Raw genomic sequence first — 20,782 nt, 5'->3', positions numbered from 1 at the left:
GAGGATGAATGGAGCTGGGGGAAAGTGACCAAGGGACACAGCATCCCATGTGCCATGAATGTCGGGGTCCCCAGGTCACAGGTGCCCACAGCTCCAAAACCACCCCAATCAGCAGAGGCCAAGGAACGGATGAGTCACAGAGCTTGGACTCCCGTGTTTAGTCCTAAAAGAAAAGGAGCGAGTCTGCTGGCACAACCTCCTGCTGTATAGCAAACTGCAGCCATCCCAGCACGAGGCAGTGGTGACAGACGCACACGAGGATCCGGTTCCCCACCCCCCCACACTCATGCTCTCTCTGTGTGGAGCTGTGCACTGGCAGACACTCCCTGTACTAACGAAGCCACAGGCTCTCCTGGCCATTATGCCTGGGCAGCACTAGAAAAGGTCAAGTCACTATTCTGTGTTCTATCTCCCTCTGCCCAGCCATGTGTGCAGGGGGTTAGGGAGGTCGGTGGGGGCTGCTTGCTCTGCCAGCTTGTCCCCTGGCCCAATTCCATCCCCATTAACTGCATTTTGACACCTGCCTTTTCAGTTGGCTAAGAAGTTATTCTGTATTTCTTGTCTTAAACTGTCACGTAGCATTGCTGCTTCTTGATGGATTCTGCGGGCCACCCCAGAGAGGGCTGCATTCCAGTCTCAGTGGGACAATCCCTGTGTCTCGCAGACCTTGGCCAGCCGTGGGGGCATAAGGGCGCATTCGTTCGTGGTTGCTGCTTGGCCAAGGATGGTGCTGTCGTGGTATGGATCATTACCATGGCTGTGATGTGTAGTAGGGCGCTCGCTAACTTGTACAGTGGCTATTTTTTCGTATTAATGCTTATTTATTTACATTTCATTTTCCAGCCCAATCCCACAAGGGACAGAAACTCATAGTCAGGAGGGCCCAGGGACCTTGCCAGCCCATTTAAATCCCCCAAATGCAGAACCCATAAACCACACTGTCATAGCACCGTCAGATAACCATACCCCTCACCGCAGCATAGAAAAGCTCGGCCAGTCAGTGGGTGTGGCACCAGCACTCTTCCATAGGACTTCAAGCAATCCAAGTTCCCCTTTAACGGGCCCCAGCAACCTAGACCAGGCCGTCATCGTGCTCTGTAGTGACCGGGCACCTAGTCCAGGCACCTGGAAAGTGGTGAACGGTCTCTTGCTCTCGGTGGCTCCGTCTCCCATAAGCTCCTGCCCGAGGGCCCAGGAGAGATCCTGAGGATTCCCCTACTCAGGCTGGGACAGTGGAAGCACAGAGGCCACGCAGCTGAGGGGCCAGGCCAAACCTGAGTGGCGCTGCGATCCCATGCACAGATAGCAGTGCCAGCGGGGTCAGGCAGCGGGGGGGAAAGGCACTTGAGAGGGAGAGAAGAGGGTCAGTGCCCGTCCTTCAAAGGGCCAGCGAAGGTCCCTGCAGTCCCTGGCACAGGTCCGCCCAGGTACAGCTGATTTCACCATCTCCATGGCAGGATGGGCTGCTTCAGGCATGAGCCTGTGCGTCAGGAGCTGTGGGTTCAGTTCCTGCAAGATCTGGGGCAAATCACGTAATCCCTCTGTGCCGCCGTCTGTAAATGGAGAGAACAATCCTTCCTTTCCGCGTAGGGAGCGCGCACAAGCCATCAGGATGGGGCAATGCCACAGAGTGACCTGGATCACTTGGTAAGCCAGGTTTATGTGAACAACGTACACCTCGGGACGCTGGTGCACTGCTGAGCTGGAGGACTGTGTCCTGGAAAGTTGTAGGGCAGATAACCAACTGAACCCGAGCTTGCAGTGCACTGCTGGCTGAGCGAGTCACTGTGATAGCAACGTGGAAACAAATACTGAACTGGGACAGGACCGTGTCCAGGGCATCGGTGAGACCATTCCTGCAATCCTGGGGGCAGTTCTGGTGTCCACACTGCCAAAAGCATGTTGAAAAATCGGAAGGGGTTTATAAAGAGCTACAAGAATAATTCCAGGCCTGGAAAAAACTGCCTTATAGTGAGAGACTTAGGGAGCTCAATCTGTTTAGTATAACCAAAAGAAGATTAAGTGTTGATTTGACCATAGTCTGAAAGTACCTACACGGGGTGAAAAAACAGGCTAGTAAATTATTACTCTTTAATCTAGCGAGGCAGAATGTGATCCTGTGGCTGAAGCCAGACAAATTCAAACTAGAACTGAGGGGAGAGTTTTTAACAGGGAGGGAAATTACCCATTGGAACACCTTTCTTAGGAACCTGGTGGATTCTCTGTCACTTGAAATCTTTCAGTCAGGTTTGACTGACTGTCTTGCTAAAAGATCTGCTGTAGCTCACTCAGAAGTTATGGCCTGGATGCAGGAATTAGGAGAAGCTTAGACAAATAGCTGTCAGGAATGGTCTAGATAACATGGAGTCCTCCCATGAGTGCAGGGGACTAGACTAGATGACCTCTTAAGGTCCCTTCCAGTCCTATGATTCTATGATTACAGGGTGAAATTGCAGGAGATCACAACAACCCCCTTTGGCCTTAAAGATCTCAGACTCTGAACCATGGCTGTTCATGCTGTACACTCTAAATTAGGGTCCGTCTCTCACTATGGTTCGTACAGACCCTAGCACAATATGGGCCCGACCGTAATACAATTATCATTGCCTGGGGAACAAAAGCACAAGTCCAGGTTGCAAGAAAGTTTTAATGACCTAGAGCACAAGGTCTGTAGGACAGTGCCCAGCACAGGGGTGGAGGGACATTCCTTGATTGGGGTCTCTAAACAAAGCTCTAATATCAATATTAGCCCCCTATTTTCACCCCTCTGACTTGCCAATAACTCCTTTCGGTCTGAAGCTCAAACTCTCCCAGCAGATTGCTCCTGTCAAACCCAGCTGAGCCTGGGGGCTGGTGACCCTCCAAAACAGAAACCTGGCATGAGGCAGCTGGTTATTGGGGCTTTTGGTTTGCATCTCCGGTGGCAGCAAACCCGCAGGGAGCTGATTCAGTGCTGCAAAGCAGACGGCCTGGATTACTTGGCATGGCTTTGGAGCACATTCTTCGGTTGATAGTGGCTCGGTTCAGACTTCAAGGATGTGATGTGATAGCATTTTGTTCAGTGCTAACTCCAACAAGACATCGAAGGTCAAGCTGAGTTCTCAGGCCCTAGGCTAGGCCCTAGCAGCACACAGGGGATTTCACCAGGGCCAAGGATTGGGTCCTCCATGACTCCTCTAGGTTTGTGCTCATATCTGGCCCCCACTGGCAGAGAAAACCCTGGCGTGCTGTCTGTACAGACCAGATTAAAGGCAAAACATGGTTTCCTGGTGTTTTACAGCCATTTCCGGGCATAGCTGCTCCTGCTCTACCAGCAATATGCATGAGCACAACTCTAAGAGGGGTTCGGTTTGTCACAGGTTCCAGGAATCCAGACTGAGGCTCCCCTTTCCCAGTGCACCCGCCCCCTGGGATGACAGCGACGCAGGGTACAGCCAGTGAAGTTAATCTGGGCAGGCCCATCTGCCCTAGGAAACTCCATCCTTTCCTTGCATAGCAGTAGCAGCGGCTAACTCAAAGCGGGTCTGTGTAGGGCAGGACAGCATCGTCTGTGCATGGCAGTGCAAAGCACGAGGTGTTGATCTGCTGACTCCACACTGACACTGGCTGGAAGTGAGGAGGCCAGAGCTGGATATGGCTCGCTTCATTCTTGGCTGTAATATCCTCCGAGCTACCAAGCACAACGTGCGGAAGATGGAATCTGCCCAGCCAGGGAAGAGGCACGGAAGAGGTGCAGCTGGAAGGTGTTGCCTGTCTCTCCCTCAGCAAGCTGGAGAACTGAGTAGCTTCGGCAGGTGCTTTGAGCTAACGAAGTGGCGCTGCCAGCGCCCTTCCCGCGGGGCTCCAGGAGAGAGCAGCACTCACGTTCCTGCCCAGTCCCTCCCCAGGGAGACCCCAACTGCCTGCACGGCAAAGAGGTGAACAGCAGATATGGCACCGCTGACAGGAAGGACCTGCCATTGTCTGCACCAGCCCTTTGGAACGGCCGTACCCCAGTGCACGAATGACTAGGTTCTGGTGGCGGACTGGCCTGCGGTGAGCAGCCAGCTGGGACAGTACTTTGCCCAGCAGTGGGGTCTTTCATCTAAGGCTTCACCAGCGAGCACTGATTAGACCTTGCAGTGCGAGCTTGGGAGGGATACACGAGGACCGGTCTGCCTACCCTGGGGTGCACAGCAGGACAGGGAGTGGAGGGCTCTTGGCCAGGTGGTGACCAGCTGTGGGGAATATCCTTGAGTGCTTACACACCGGGAGCTTAGTCTGGTTCCTTACGTCAGGTCTGGGCTAGTCCTGGTGCTACATCCCCGGCTGTGTCTCTGGGAGTTAGGAGAGGATTTTGAGAGACAGCCTTCATGTATGGGACCAGAACTGAGCCACCGAGAGAGAGGCGAATGCTACGGAGGGGGCTCTCCGCTGCCCAAACAGGCGGTGCCGCTCCTCTGAGCAATGACCAGCTTGCAAGGGTGAAGGCTGGGCAGTGAGCAGGTGCTTCCCAAAGCAGAGAGAGACAAGTCTAGAGAAAAGAGAAGGGAGGGAGAGACCCAAAGATCCAAGGGAGGGGGAGGAGAGGGTAGAGAAGCAGCTCCGGGGTGGTTTGAGCAGGCAGCTGGGAGTCAGCGCAGAGGCCTGTGAGTCCTCAGAGCGCATCTCCTCACCCCTCATTGGCAGCCCAGTTCCTCCCCGCAGACAGACTATGCTGCTCCCCCGCTCCATGATTTCCCCAGCCCACATGGGCTGGAAAAGCTCATCTGGGGGTGGGGGGGAGGGAGCAGGCCCCAGGCTCCCAATAGCACTTCCAGCCCCGCCAGCCAGAGCCAGCGGTATTGTTAGGCAAATGGCAGGTGCAGGGCAAACATGCAAACGAGGCCGCTGAGAGTCCTTCTGATCAATTAGCTACTCTGGCTTCCCTGTGCTTTTATCGCTGCTCTGCATCAAACAGCCCCTGGCCCCCAGCAGCGCAGAGACAGAGACAGGGCCACACACGCCCCGACTCAACAGGCTGAGGATTGCCAGCATTGGAGCCTCTGGCCTACCCCTCCCCCTCCCTGTCTGTCTGTCCATCCATCAGGTACTTCCACGGGCGCCCTACCATAGTGCCAGAGTATCTCGCAGTACCCCCACGGCCAGTGCTGTGCTCCCTGCACCCCATGCTCTTCTCTCTCCCCTCCCTGTTCTCTCCCTGAGGTGGGATTGTTTGGCCCAGCACCTGGCGCTGCGGGGTCCCGATCTGACAGGCTCCTGGCAATGCAGCTAACCCATAACCATTGCCTCTCCCTCCACACAGGTAGGTCTCACCATCATCTTGGTTACTGGGCAGCTGCCTCTCTGGCCTGGACAAATGCAGTCTGGCCTGCTGAGAGCCATGCAGAGATAGTTTCCCCAGCCTGTCCCTCTCTCCATGTCACTTCGCTCTCACACCCCAAGTAAGCTGCTGGTCTTTGCTTTCCAGGCCCTTCCCCACCTCTCCCCAGCTTCCTATCCTCTCATTCACAGCTGAGCTTTTGAAGCTCGCCTCTGATTGGCCCATAACACCAGCCTCCAGTGCCCACTTGTTACATTCTCAAACAAGCCACTGTGTACTTTCTCCTGCGCTGCCCCTCACGACACCCCCAGAGCCACTTCTGCACCCACCTTCCAATCCCTCTGCCAAACTCTCCTTTGCTGTGATGAGTACAAAGATCTGGACAATGGTTCGGCTACTGGGGTGCAGAGCCCACGGTCTGGCATGCTGACCAGCACTGTCTCACTGTTCACTTGTGCTCCCGTCTGCCTGGCTGTCTCCCTCTGGTGTCTCTTGGCTTATACGCGGGTTGGGAGCTCCTTGTGGCAGGGACTGTCTTTTTGTTCTGTGTTTGTCCAGCTCCTAGCGCCACGGTAATAATACAGCAGAGGTGGGTGGCCACTTCCAGAAAAGGTTTTCAGGTAATGAGAGGCCAGAGACTCCTCAGCCATGGAGGGAGGCTGGGAAATGACCTCTCAGCTGAACGGCAGACGGGGCCAATGCCAGCGAGTTTTGCCCCTCCCCGGTCAATGCCACGCAGCTGGTCTTAAAGAGATGCCTGCAGGGAATTTTTATCTCCACCGTCTTACAAACATGTCCCATGCACCCAGCTGTGCTCATCTGCCTATTCCCTTCCCCCTTCTGTCCACCGCTCAGTCAGTTTCCTAGGGCTCCCTTAGTTGCTGAGGGCCCTCAGGCGGCAGCCCTGCCTCAGTTGCCCTACGTGTAGGGGCATGAGATTGTGAAAGTCTTGAAGGGAGCTGGATCGAGGGTAGAGCCTCTGCCCCCTGACTCACCCCTTGTCACTGCTTGGACAGAGAGGGTGCTAACGGGGGAGCAGAGGGGTACGAATTGGCAGCAAGAACGAAACGGGTTCAAAGAGACAGCAAATAGAGAGCAGGGCGACAGCAGAGGCAGCTGATGTGCATGGAGTCAAGGGAAAATCAGCAGCTAGATCCCCCATCTGTGCCCACAAAGTGCTCAGTGCTTAAGTGCTGCCTGGCAAGCTGTGGCACTGTGGGTGTCTGACTCACCCCGAGGACAGCCTGCCTCTCCAAACCTGTCACCGTCAGACTGAGGCTCCGGGAAAGCCGCTGAGCTCAGCCCCAAGTGCTAATTCCCACTTGGAAGGGTTTAATTAGGAACCTCCATGGACAGATCTTTGCCATGCTGGGGGAGGCTGGGGAAATGCCAGTCATGCCCTGCAAGATGCCAGCAGCTGTCAGTACCCCTTCCCGTGTCATGACTAACATGATCCTGCTGTCAAGCCACGTCTCTGTTCTGGCCCCAGAACAACGCGGAGAGCATTTGTGACCCCGTAACCTCCCTGTGCCTGTGGGTGGCCTGGCGGGGTTGTGAAATGAATAGTCCGGAAGGAGACGTATCCCTGCATCCCCCCCAGGCTAGAAGTGCACTCGCTGCCCCACATTCACACCTTGTACGGGGCCGTCTCCACAGCAAGCTCGAGTCCCAGCGAGACGCTCGCCCAGAGCTGCTGTGTAACTGTGTTGTCATGACAGTTGCTATCAGCGAAGCTAGAGCAAGAGCCCAGGCCTTGGGGCTTGGCAAGTTATTTTGCACCTTCTGTGTGTCCAGCAGCTCCCCTGCACTATTCCACAGGAGACTGCGCCCAGCAGAATAGGGCTGGGCCCAGCCATCTGAGCCAGCCCGGCCTTCGCTGGTGAGCTGAATGACCCCAGCTGCCCGCACCGCTCCTCCAGATACAGTTTAGGACACTGGAGACCAGTCTCCCCTTGTAACACTTGTGTGACTTGGAGGATAGGCTCTGTCCATTGGTCAAACCCTGACTGGGAGGATCCGTTGAGTGGGGGTCTGTCGTCCTGCCAAGGACTGCCGGGGAGCCTGGCACAGCAGAATGGGGCTGCTGGTGAGAACGGAGAGGGCTGCATGCACACAGCCTCCTTGGACAGCAGCAGCGAAGCCTGGCCAGGCAGCCCTCCGCTGGGTACTTTAGGAAGGCGCTGCCCACAGAAACCTGGGTTCCCATTTTCAGGAAGCCATTGATTTATTTTCACTGGCCTGGCCTGGGCTGGGCCAGCTGGTAAGTATTCCTGGACCCCACGATCCCAGGGCGGGCAGGGGTGTTGGATAGCTAGCTATCTGTCCTTTCACAGCACCACACCCAAATCCCGTGGGTTTGCTCACATGGCACCCGCAAAGCACGCTCACACACAAAATCCTTGGCTCCTGCATCCTGCTCCCTCGCTACATCTACATGGCGAAGAGAACCCCACGGCAGTGAGTCCCAGAGCCCAGGTCAGCTGACTCAGGCTCATGCTACGGGGCTGAACTTAGCAGTGGAGACCTTCCCGCTCGGGCTCTGAGACCCTCCCCCATTGCTGGGTGCCAGCCCAAGCAGGAACGTTACCCCGTAGTGAAAACCCGAGTCAGCTGACACAGGCCCTGCGACTTGCTGCCCCTGGGTTTTGTTTTATAGTGCAGATGTACCCCAGAGGCTCTAGGGGTACCTGCCTTAGGGAGGGAGAGCTCTGTATGGAGCCCACATCATTGATTCAGCCCTTCATCTCTGGGAAACCTTAGAATTGCCAAGCCACTGAGCCCCTCTCCAGGGCTGTAAACACCTGTGGGAAGAAGGGAAGAGTACCATCTCCTCCTCTTCATGCCCTGTGCTGAGGGCATGCACACCACTCACTGCTCCAAGGAGAAGCCTCGTTAATCCAACACCCCCCCAGCCCACCCCCAGCTTACCTCTCGCAGACACGGACTGTCCAGGCGGCAATGATCCACAGGGAGATGCTGAAGACCAGCAGCACTGTGCCGGGGCAGATGGTCATGAGAGTCTTCATGACGAAGCGGGTGTTGAAGTTGATTTTGTTGAGTGCCCCGATGCTGCGTGACGAGGCGTCAGTGAAGAGCTTGCTGTGCAGCAGCATGACCCGGGCAATCAGGTACAGGCGGAGGAACATGGGGATGGAGAGGATGATGTCCACATCAGCCTCTGCCCTCGAGGGTGTGTAGGAGAAGGCCAGACGTGCTGTCCAGAAAAATTTGTACTCCCCAGGGATGGGGTGTATGGCACAAACCAGCATCTCCAGGCTGATGTAAAGGATGCGCTCATAAGTCATTGCTATCCGCCAGTCATCAGCGCCATTGTCGATCACGAAGAGCTAGCAGGATGGAAGGCACGTGATTAGAGAGAGCACCCGGTTAGCGACACGCTGCCTTCCTTCCCATGGGCTACCCTGCAGGGCCCAGCCCCAGGGAATGGAGACCGCAGGCAGAACGTGAGGGAATTCATACTGGCTACGGTACAGGGTCCAGAACCCCAATGTGAGCTCTGGGCCCTGCCCCAAAGCATTCACAGTCCAAAGAGCGGGATGGGAAAACAGAGGGGAGGCAGTTTGCCCAGCGGCGAAACAGGACCCAGGTGTCCTGACACTGTGTCCCATGCCCGAGCTGCCCCATTTAGGCACAGAGGCTTTCTTGGCTTGACTTGTAGCAGCTGCCCCCAGGACTCAGGTTCTAATCCTACCACTGACACCAACCTCCTGCTAATGCTCACTCAGGCAGGCAGTGCCGTGGGAATCGTGTAAGTCATAGCAGCACAGACGGGCAAGATCAGGCCCATAGCTTTTCATCGTCATCCTTGGGCACCTGTGGTGCATGGAGGTAACTTGTGCTCACTTAGCCCTGCCTGATTCGAGCAGCAGTTGGGTGGGCAGCCACGCGTGTGCCGGACCCGGCTGAGCAGCCTGCGAGCAGAGCTCAGCAGCAGGGTCACTGCAGTCAATAAAGCAGGCTGGAAGAAGGGTCAGCAGGGAACCGGCTGAATTGCTGGACTCCAGCATGGGAGAGTGTTTATAAACTCCAGAGCAAGTTCAAGGTCCGGTTTCTCCTGGGGAGCCCACGGACTGGAACCGGCTTAGGTGAGGTTATTTATACCAGGACAGAACACTCTGGGGAAAAGCTTTCCCTCTCCAGCTCTCATCCCTGCATTTCTCTGTCTACCACCAGTTCACACAGGCACACTGCTAGGGGCGGAGGGTTCTCCAGCTGCTTTAAAAACTAAACAAACAAACAGAGCGGGGAGGCTCCACACCAGGGTGGTAGAAAGGCCTGTCTACACTAGCACAGGGGCTCAACCCCACAGCACAAGCCAGCTGAGTGCAGAGCAGCCCTAGTTCCAGCACTGCCAGCCGCACTGCCTTAGAACAAGGGAGGCCAGGCGCAGCGAGAGCCTGTCAAGACAGCCGCATGGAGAGGGGGCCAGCAGCCCCAAGGCAGTTAGGTGAGCTGCATGCCAGGGCCAGACCGTTGCAGGCTGCCTTGAGGTGGCTACTGTCTGGCAGACCTTGGACTGGGCACAGGTGATGGCCACCTGCTGGGCTGCTTTGGTGCAAGGGAGTGGCTCATGCAGCTTTTCAGCTGGCCCCATTTGAAGAAGGGCAGCCCCTCTGTGCATGTGTCATGATGGGACTTGAGTAGCCACAGGCACCACCCAAACCCAGCAGTCCTAGTGGATGCTGCAGCAGGAACCACCAGATAAAAGCTCTGGGGATTAGCAGGGGCCGAACCAGAAAGAAATGGAGATTGTGGTCTGCGTCCTGCACCTTTGGCTTGCGAACGCAGGGACAGAGCGCTGTACCCGGAGTGCAGGGCCTGCCTCACCACTCTCAGGGCCCTTCTCCCCCAGCCTCTTGTGCCAGACGCTGGGCGTAGCAAGAGCCACCCCCTGCGTTGATGAGCTTGCTGTCTAAACAGAGCACGGGCAGGAGGGGAAACAGAATCCCAGGGAGGGCAGGTGACTTGCACAGGGCCACCCAGCAGGACAATGGCAGAGCCAGGAACAGAAGCCAGGTCTCCTGGATCCCAGCCTTGTGCCTTATCTAGCCCATGGTGCCTCTCTAGAGTGCACAGCAGAGCCTGCAGGGGACCCAGGGCCAACCCGGGGCTGCAGAGCTCAGGCCACCCCAGTGCTCTGCGTCAGCCAAGGAACTGCCTGAACTGCCTTAGTGCGGTGGGGCCTTCTCCAGCCCCCTTTGCTCTCAGCTGCCTCCCCTCCCAATTAATTTGTTGCTCACGCTTTGCCTTAGAATGGCCCAGCCCCCAGCTTCCATGCTGAGCATTGCACTGTCAATTAACATGACTGAATGGCCCTTAAAGGCCCCCTTGCTCCCAACTGCTGATGGAAGGCAAAATCAGAGCAACACAATGGGGCAGCCAGCTTTTCAACTGCAACATTAAACACCCAGGCACCCTACTGTGAGGAAAGATCCCATCAGGTTCCCATGGCAACAGCAGGTTCATCCTGGGCCAAGCAGCGAGGAAGGACTGGCTAAGGAAGCAGGGTCTCCTTGGCTTTGAAGGTCAGGCTGGCTGCACTGGGGACACCACACTGGAACGCACCAGGGCTGGAGCCTGAAACCCTTGTTTATCTGCATAGCTCTTGCTCCCATGGGGGTTGAGAATCCTGGGTCCCAACGCTGCCTATGTGGGGCTCTGATGGGGCAGTGCATTATTGTATTCATTAAGCACTGACCATCACTCAACTCCATAAGACACGCAGAGGGAGACTTGGTTTCCACTCCACAGAGCTTACACTCAAACCACTTCTTCAGCTCCTTTTTGCTAAAGTAAAGCCCAGCTCTACCCCCGTCACAGCCTGGCTCAGCAGAGCTTTGAAAAGACGCTGAGGCTAGGAGTCCTAGGCATGACAGCCAGGCTGGCTGCTCGCTGCCAGGGCAGACCCTGCTCGCTGGGTCTCAGAGGACAGCATCGAAGGGGTTCCCAGACTGACAGAGCAAGGACAGCAGCAGCACAAAGCGATGGCTCTGGGCTCAGTCACAGGACAACCAAGCAGGAGTCTCCTCCAACCACTGACCCCGAGACTGGAGAACACACTAGAGAACAAACGGCACAGTGCCCAGGGCAGGGGGGAAGGGGATGGGAACTCCTCGGGCTTTTCCATCCCTGGTTTGTGATTCCTAGCAGCTCAGTGGGAGGGACGGGCACGCCAGGCGCCGTTAGTCCTGGACAAACGGCTCTCTAGCTTGGAGAGCTAGGCTTGCCAGAGACTCAAACTGGAGTCGTCATGTTCGCTGACGCATCACCCCCTCCCCTTTCACTTTAGTTACACAGATGTTCCATCACTGTGGGGAAGGGGGAGGGTGGGTGCTGAGCTCAGGGGCCTGGTAGGGTTGTCCCTCCTTTACCCCACTCTCACCAGCCACATAAGTAATTAGAGCCCCCAAAACGTGCAGTCTAAAGAAAGACACAGGGTCAGAGGGGAGCACGGAAGAGACTGTCCTGGGTCCTGCAGCAGGCAGCTCCAAGACCAGATCTCAGGCCTCCTGGCCAATGGATTCCCTTGAGCAGATCCCGGAAGATACTGGCTCCCATGTGGCCAGGACCCCAGTCTCATTTCCCCACTTGCCCAGCCAGGGACAGCAAGCTGCTCTGAGCAGCTCTGCCTGGGGCTGGGTGTGAGCATCCGTCTTGGGCGAACAAACCCACAGGCTGACTCAGTCAGCTACTTGGCCTCTCTGCCCTGGTCTCTTTGGAAAGCTCCGCAGCTTGTAGCTGCTTTGTGTAAGCAATTGTTCATAAAAATGCTCCAAACTGTCAGGACGCTGCTCGAGGTGGTAGCAGCTGACAGTCCATTCCTCCCTGCGAAGAGTATGACAAACAGCAAAGGAAATAACCCAAAAGCTGTTTGCCTCCTGGGGTGGGTGGGGTGATTTCGTGTTTGTTGGTTGTAATCTTACCCCACCAGCAGGGAAGCGAAAAGGGGTTGTGTGTGTGGTTTTTTAAAGCTTTTGCCTTTGTAAAGTTCTCTCCAGCATGCAGGCTAGGAGTGCACCGTCGCTACTAGGATTTCCATGGAAACCACATCCAAAATCCAGTAATATCCAAATAGGCTTCCCCAAGATTGCCAGTAGGGAAAGGCGCGAGCGCACTTGCCACAGAGGCTAGGAAACAACGATGCAGCTGGAGAACAGGGAAGGAAGAAACCCGGGGAAGGAAGAAACCAAGACACTCATGCCTCTGTTAAGAAGCATGGGCCTGCAACCATTGGTGTAGGAGAAGTTCCAGTTGGGGCTGCATCCCAGGCACCCGCTCTGGCGTTTGCTGCCACTTCCCGCGTGCCCTCTTATAGCTGGGGATTCAAGCACGCTGCAGAGTGTCACAGGAGCGCACACCTGGCTCCTACAGGACTCATCAAGGGATGACTTTTCCTTAGTGCTCGGGGCAAGGCTGTTGAGAGGAGCCTGATCTAAGGCTCTGCTTCGGCCCTTGACTTCACTCTCAGGGAGGAGGGGCCATCGGCATGGGCAGCTGGGCACATCCTTTCAAGCCGACATTGCAGTGCATGCGTCTGCATAAAGCTGGGACTTTCAGGACAACAACAGCTGTTGTATACCCCAGCCAGGGTGTCTGCCTCCTTCAGAGCTTCCTGCACACTGCCCTCCAGCTCTGCCAGGGCACAGGCAGTTCCTTCTGGGCAGCCGGGAGCCAGCTCCGGGGGCTCTGACCTTCAGAGTGTTTTACACCTAAATCAGTCACAGCCAAGCCCTTTCCGAAAGCCAGCCCTGCCACACGCCTGCTCGCCTTCCGCACAACATGCGGCGGGCTGAGCCTGTGAGGAAGAAGTGACGCTTGCTCCACAGGCACCAGCTTTAGAGCAGACAATTCAAGTGCTGAGGGGCTGGATCCTGCTTGGTTAAAGTCAAGGGGAGCAGAATAGGGCCTGTAGGTTCTGTGTGTTGTGGGGATCAGTCCTGATTTCAGCTGTCTGTGGCCACACCCATACAAGCCCTCCGTGCAGAGATAACTGCTATGAGCTTGATTTGGTAGGTGCCAGTTACCCTGGTTTCAAGCAGGGTTCAGCTCCACAGCTGCGGAGCCTGCGCTGGTGCAGCTGTGCATTGGGCCAGGCCGCAGAGAATGCACCTGCTGCTTTAAGCACTCCCAGTTCTGCAAAACCCTCCAGCAGATGCTTAATTTTAAACACGAGTGCACAGCTGAATCTGCTCCCCAGTTCCAGGTTAGCTCTCTCGCTTAGTCTGCTGGGGGAGGCAAAGCAGGATGGGGTTCAAAGGCACAAAGGACAGTTCGGCACCCAGCTCTCCCCCACGTGCACCTTTGAAAATCTCCTCATGTTCTCATCTACAGATCATGGAAGACAGAGGTGCAATGTGGGGCCACTAACATGTGACTACAATGCAGCCCTCCCCGTTTATATACATGCCGACTCCTGATGCATCCTGCAGCAGCAGGGTGAGAAATCCATTTGCGGTTGCCCAGGGAGTACTAATTAATGACACAAAGAGGCAGAAAATGGGAGAGGATTCAGTTTCCCTTCCCCATGCCTGGCCACAAACCAAAGAAAAGAGCCATGCTTAAGGAAAGTTCTCCTTCTGCTAATAGCAGGGATGCGACTCCCAGCCCTACCTCCAGCAAGTGCTCCCAACCAGCCTACCAGTTAATATCCACTATCGTTAGAGCAGAGTTAAAACCCACAGTGACAAAGGCTGGAGTGCACAGTTGGACCCCAGCCATACGTGCTGTCTTTATCCTTCCAAAGAGCCTGAGTGGTGGGGAAGGGCCCTCTCGGTCTGTCTCATTTACACCCCCTGCCTTTCCTTGGGGGCATGGCATTGTACTGGTGCTTGGAACATGGTCTGCATTGAGTCTATTGCTCTGGGTTCTGACACCTTGCTCATCAGCAGGGTGCTGGAAATGAAAAGAGGCCTTCCCCCATGCAGGAGGCTGGGGGTACTATCCCCACAGCACCCCTAGCCTCAGCCAGCTCACCACCAAGCCACATCCTTACAGGAGTGCTATTGAGGCAGGCGATGGTCCTTGTCCACTGTTCTGGGGGCCGTTGCCAGCTTTCCCTGTAGTTAGCTTGCCTAACACTTTCCATCATAAAAGATTCTTATGTCCTTTTCTTTGAGAAGCTGTAACATCTACATTGTTTGCAGCAGGCCTTTGAACTTCGGCGGGGACAAAGCCTTGACACTGGCGCCCTGCCTTTTGCTAGTGCCAGGCAACTCCATTCAGCTTAGGCAGAGTTATAAACTCTTTAAAAATTCACCATTATCCTTTTCTCACTTGCGTTCCTCAGGCAACGTTGGCAGCCTGCCAGAATAACACTGTCACGGAGTCCCTGGCGATGCTCTGGACCTCCTCCCTACAAAGCCAGGCAGGACTCTGGGGAAGTCTCCTTTCTGGGAGCAGCCTGTCTGCAGGACACACAGCTCACCCGGCTTCCACCTTCCTGGGTCTGACCTCGGAGCATTCAGCATCCTCTGCCCCTCCGGGCACTTCCCACAGCCAGTCTGCCCAGGCGGGGTCCTGGGGAAGCCAGAGGGTCCTGCCCCCCCAACTCCACAGTCAGACGTGACTCTCAGCCAGCCAGTAACACAGAGGTTTATTAGACGACAGGAACATGGTCTAACACAGAGCTTGTAGGTGCAGAGAACAGGACCCCTCAGCTGGGTCCATTTTGAGGGGCAGGGAGCCAGACAACCCCGTCTGCACTTCACTCCATGTCCCCAGCCAGCCCCAAACTGACTCTCTCCAGCCCCTCCTCCTCTGGGCTTTGTCCCTTTCCCGGACAGGAGGGCACCGGATTCCTTTGTTCTCCAACCCTTTAGCTCTCACCTTGCAGGGGGGAAGGGCCCAGGCCATCAGTTGCCAGGAGACAGGGTGTCAGCCATTCTCTGTGTCCAGACCCCTGCACACACCTGCCCTCTAGGGCTCTGCAATGATCATACCCCCTTACCCCACCCCCTAGATACTTAAGAACTGCCTAGGGGAAACTGAGGCACCCCCACAATATTCAGAGGAAACATTAAGAACAGTCCCACTTTGTCACAAACACTGACCACAAATGCTCTACAGAGCTGGGCCCACGCTGCAGCCAAAGCAGCGGCAGCACCCATGGCACTTGGAACCTGGGGTGAAAAGAAGTTTGGGCAAGTCCCCGCCCTGCTCTCTGCCTCAATTTCCCTATCTGTAAAATGGGTTACCCATCTCCTGGGGAGCCATGATGCTTACGTGGCTAATGTGCATCCAACATAGGGAGAGGGGAAATTGTTATGTTTGTTCCAAGCGTTAATAATCGTATTAGGAGAAGCTGCCCACAATGAGCACCTCAGCTGGCCTTGGCCAATGCCTGCTCCTTGGGTAGCACAGAGCCCACACTGGATAAGAGATGCTCAGCACTGCCATTTATATATGCTACACATTGCACCCTACATTGTCGGGGGAGGGAAAGGGGGCCCTACTTTTCTCTCCCCCAAACGCCTCTGTTACAGGCCAGGTTCTGGATCAGCTAGCAGCCCGTTCTGCTCAAGAACGGATCACTCGGACCTTAAGAGTGAGGTAATTGGTTCATTAGCATTCTCAGCCTGCAAGCCATTAGCTGAGAGCGAGAAACCCCAATCCCTGTAGGAGAGGACAAGCTCTCATCTTTGCTCTTGGAAATCAGTGCACATCTGCTTCCTGCACTGGGCATCCCTGCTTGGGGGCTGGGGGAAGGAGCAGCAGACAAGCTTCACCCCATGTGACCTAATAAAGTCAGACAGAACAGGCAGATAGCCTGCCTTGAGCTACCAGCCAGCCAGGATTCCCTGATGACACCGTCTCAAGAGATGCAGCATCAGGCCCCTCCATTCAGTGCTACTTCTTCCACAGAACTGGCTTGAATTTGGAAAAAAAAATGGGTCCCTGCCTAGATGGTTTTCAGACCCCCTAATAGAGAAGGGACGTGCCTATATCCCAGTCCTCAGCCAACCTGTGCCCATGCCCTGGAGGTTGTTTGGCTGAGGCCTGGCTCAGCCCCTCCCTCCCCATGTTGGAAAGGTGCACCCCCCCCGGAACCGCTGGCCCAGCCAGGCCAACGTTCAGCACTACCTTTTACCGGAGGTAGTGGGAGGTGAAGCAGCTTCATGTGACTAAACAGAACAAGCAGCTGTGGACAGCCTAATCTCCCCAGCAGCTGCCTTCAGCCTTAAAGCTGCCCCCCCCACACCCCTTTCTGCTCTGCTCAGAGAAGTCCAACAACAGAGAGCAAGAGCGCGACACGGTCCTCTCACCTGCACCACCAGGTCTGCACTGAGGGCACGGAGATCACGCTGATGGCAAGAGGGGAGGCAGAGACGGTCTCACCCCAGCTCTCTGCAGGACCTGGCCCACATGGCTAGGGCCTCTCACTGTTACTGGAACGTCAGTAACACTTGACGTCAGCCTCTCCTAAGGAAAGGCCAGGTTCCCTTGTCTGTAAAGGTCACAGGCACCAGGCCAACCCTCCTGATGGAAGGGAGAGATTCCATCGGATACAAACTGCAAGGGAGCCAGCACGGGGCCTTGGGGAAGGTCCAGTCTCTCAGGAAGCAACCTGCAGCACCCACAGCCAGTATCCTCATCTGCTCCCCCTGCTCTGAGCCCCTCGTGAGCGACAGGCTCAGTCCGACACAGGAGACGGGGAAATCCTCACCCCTTGGCCTTGCCTGTTCTTTTCCTCACGCCCAGTGGTGGTGGCTGGGTGCTGTGGTGGTGGGAGACGCTCACTGCTCAGGAAGCCGCTCACCCTCATTTTGTTAACTTCATAGGAGTGGAGCAGCAAACGGCCCTGAAACCAGAGTCAAGTACTCCCAAGTTCCCTAACCTGTCTCCGAGCCCACCCCATCCATGCCTGCGGGCAACTCAGCTACAGGCAGGTCACCCATGGGCTGGAGGAGGGGCTCCAAATCTTTCTCAGAGAATAATCATCTGTCCTCGTTCATCTCCTCCCATTAGGTGTTTATTCAGGCTTAAGCTCCCCTTCCTCCCCCAGCTGTCTTATATCCCAAAGCTGACTTAAAGGGTACAAGGAAAATTCAGCCTCTGATTGGCTGCAGCTGGAGCCTTCCTCACAGCGTTCCGCTGAGGGATTCCGGGCGAGCGCTGGTGCACTGTCCTGGGCTCCTGCAGTTCGTCTCTGGCTGCTAGGCCCTTCCTGGGGGTGGTGGTCAGTGGTGCTGAACCAAGCCGCAGGGCCTGAGCTGGGCTCCCCTAACCCTGTTGTACAAGCTGACAGGGCAGGGGCTCAATTCAATCCCCCGGCCTCTCGAGAGAGAGGGAGCACTTGATCTGGTGTCTGGCTGTGGGTGCCTCACTGAAGCCACCTTCACCCCCAGTCTGGCTGTGGGTGCACAGACAGGCAAAGCCCGTGGCACCAGGGGAGCCGAGCCGAGCCCCAGGACAGAAGAGGCCTGAGAGCATAGGTGTGCTGCCCCCCAACTGGCTAGAGCCCCCATGGTGGGCAGGGTGCGACAGACTCTTCAGGGCCAGGTAAGCACTCGGCAGTCACACGCTATCAGCAGGTCCAGTGGCAGCATGTGCACTGAGGCCTTGTCATGGCTACAGGAGCTGGCCCATCCCTAAAATGCTGGATGTGGCACAGGCCCCCTGGATGGTGTAAATCAGTATAACCATCGAAGCCAATGAAGCACCACCCATTTACACCCGCTGAAAATCTGGCCCAGACACTCCCCGTAGCTCTGAAGACATCCTCACCGGGAACGTGAGCTAAGCCCTCGTGGCTCGGCTACCTACCAATTCAGAGTTTATCTACCAGGACCCTCCCCACACATGGTTACAGGGTGGCAGCTCTGTGCTTCTCCAGCCGGTGAGAGCCCATCTTGTCTCCATTGTGCAGTCTGCACCCAGTAGGACAGTAGTGAGGGGGAGCAGGAATGTCTCAGCAACAGCCCCACCCACATTCTCATTCTAACTGGGCCTTAGAGCTTTCCGCTACCCAGTTCCACCAGGGTCAGGTGCTTCCTTCCCTCTCATTTCCCACAGTGCCAGCGCTTCCTCCCCCCCCCGCCCCTCCCTCAGAATGGCCCTGTCTTTACTGACAGCTACCAGACACAGACAAATGAGGCTCTCTCAAGCAATCACACACGGGAGCAGCATGCCCAGCAGCCGCTCTGCAAACGGATATGGACAGCTCAGTCCAAACCGACCGGGCTAGGGGAGTGCTGTAATATAGCACGCCTGGCCTCACACACGCAAACTGACTGACCAACAGTTGGGGCTGGAAGGGGGACAGCCCATTCAGCACCATCCTGCTAGAGTGCAACTCCCAGTCATCTGTCCCCCACTGCTGGGGGCACTGCCCCCGGGCAGAGCCGGGGAGGGGCGACGGTGGCTTAACCCCAGGCTCTGGAACGCTCTGCAGGCTCCTGGCAGGATCTGCTTTCACCAGGATAGCCAAGGCCCTCAGGTGTCGTATTTGCATTACAACGGTGGCACTAGGCTGTAGCTGAGCTCAGGGCCCCAGAGTGCTCAGTGCTGTATGTACACACAGCGAGAGAGACCCTGCCCCAGGAGCTCACAGTTTGAATACACAAGACAGAGGGTAAGAGAAAGTAAATGTGATGGCTGCCATTCTACATCTGGGAGATCAAGGACAGTCCAGATTAAGACTAGGATGTGCATAGAGGGTTGAAAGTTGCAGCCTAAGGGCCTGGGCCAGTGTCACAGGAGGCTGCACCAGAGCCAGGAGCTGAACCCAGCTCTGGCCACGCCAGTCTAGTGCTGTATTCACAAGCCCCTTCTCTTTCCCCTTGGGCTGCCATGCCATCGGCCTTGTAGCTTCAGAGAGTATAAGGACCATTAGATCATCTAGTCTGACCTCCTGCATAAGCCACTTACAGATGTTTGCTAACTGTGCAGCATTCCAAACTGCCTGGACTGCCAATTAATCCTCCAGCCCTGTCCCACTTCAACTAAGCTGGAAACTCCCTGCTGGGAGCCAGCGACCTGACCTGCAGCAGTGAAGGGGTTAAAGTTACTCACCCTGGAGAGGGGAAAAGTCCAAACTGACTCCTGGGGCAGGGAGTGGAGAATTGCTTACTAAAATAAAGAGGCAGCTCATACAGTTTACCATGGGTCACGGCCTCACAGCAAAATAAGACGGTATTATTCGTACAGCGAAACCATCACCGAGAAGAGGGAAGCTGGTGGGAGCGAGAAAGCTGAGTGTGGGAGGAGACAGGCATGGAGAGACAATAATGTAGGCAGGGAGGGAGTCCCTCCAGCTGGCAGGGTGGAGGGGCAGTTGGGGATGCATTGCATCTCTGACAGTCCAGGACGGAGTCCTCTTTGTACATAACACTTTTTACAGAATGCATCAGCAATCGACATAAATCATAATGAATGATAACAGGGTGTGTACCAAGCTGGTGGTGTTTGCATGAGGCCCCACCCTAGTGGCAGGTGCTGGGCAAGGGTTAAGTGCGGTCTGCTGATTCCCTGATGTAAGGGGAGGTGACGAGGAGATTTGGGAGTAGCGCATTAAAGAGAGAGGATCTAGGGTGTGGGCTGGGCAGCCCAAAGGGAGGATCTTCAGGAGCAGCTAGGCCTCGGAGAAGGTCTGAGCTGAGGTTTATGGTACGATTCAGTTTTTTACTAGTGACTAACCACCAAGAAGGGGGGTTGTTTTGGACCCTACACTATGTCCTGATTTTGTTTCAGAGCCAACGGGAGAGGCACTGATTCACATCATCATCCCACAGATTTGTAATTTCCAAGCCAAGCTCTAAGATTTGTAGTATGGTGCGATCCATCCTGGGCAGGCCAAGCAGGGATCCCAGGCCCTTCCGAGATGATCGTATGCCCCTGAAAGGAAGAACTGCTAGATGGGGATGTGAGGAGAGGCACGTTCCAGACAAATGACCTTAATCAGAGAGAAAAGCAGGGGCCCTTGGATTAGCATCCACAGGAAGCTTTCGGGAGGAACATCCCTCCTGTAACTCCATGTGCCACTGGTATTTGCATTAATCTCCTTAAGCTGTTGCCACAACTCCCTCATGGTCCACTTTGCTAAGGCAATGTCCTTTGTACCCTTGCAGCACAGAGAACTTTTTACCATGTTCTGCACACTAGCCCAACCTTTCCAGTTGCCTGGCATCTCCTGATGGGTGCACCTCAGGCAGGCACGCCCAGGAATCCAGCTGCAAAGCACTGATTGAGTGGCACTCACTGCCCATCAAACTCGCTCTGTGCTGAAGTGCATGAAGCAGGATCCGAAGAGGCCCCAGCAGCTGTCGGGGCTGCAGATGCAATTATCAGTGTCCGCAGTGAAAGGCAAGGCCGGGTGCCTGGGGAGGTCTTAGCAGCTGGGCCCAGGTATGAGTGTCAGTCGAGTGCGAGCAAATGGGTAGGAACGGGCAGCCTAGGGCAGATTTGAGTCTGTGAACGCAGCCTGAGCTCCTGGCTTGGACCAGGCTGCAAAGCTGGGGACTG

At 55.7% G+C, this 20,782-nt stretch overlaps 1 protein-coding gene across 1 annotated transcript in view; it reads right to left on the bottom strand.

Moving 5' to 3' along the window:
• The window catches only part of KCNN3 (potassium calcium-activated channel subfamily N member 3), an 81,588-nt gene that overhangs the window by 30,481 nt on the left and 30,325 nt on the right, over positions 1-20,782 (bottom strand). The window contains 1 exon segment of the mRNA XM_075122767.1: positions 8,231-8,649. Coding sequence (XP_074978868.1) covers positions 8,231-8,649 — 419 coding nt within the window.

The sequence above is a fragment of the Caretta caretta genome, chromosome 24 (genome assembly GCF_965140235.1).
Source record: "Caretta caretta isolate rCarCar2 chromosome 24, rCarCar1.hap1, whole genome shotgun sequence".
In the NCBI taxonomy this organism is placed as follows: domain Eukaryota; kingdom Metazoa; phylum Chordata; order Testudines; family Cheloniidae; genus Caretta; species Caretta caretta.
The sequence above is the reverse complement of the archived record's forward strand: the minus strand, read 5'-3'. Positions and strand labels throughout refer to the sequence as shown.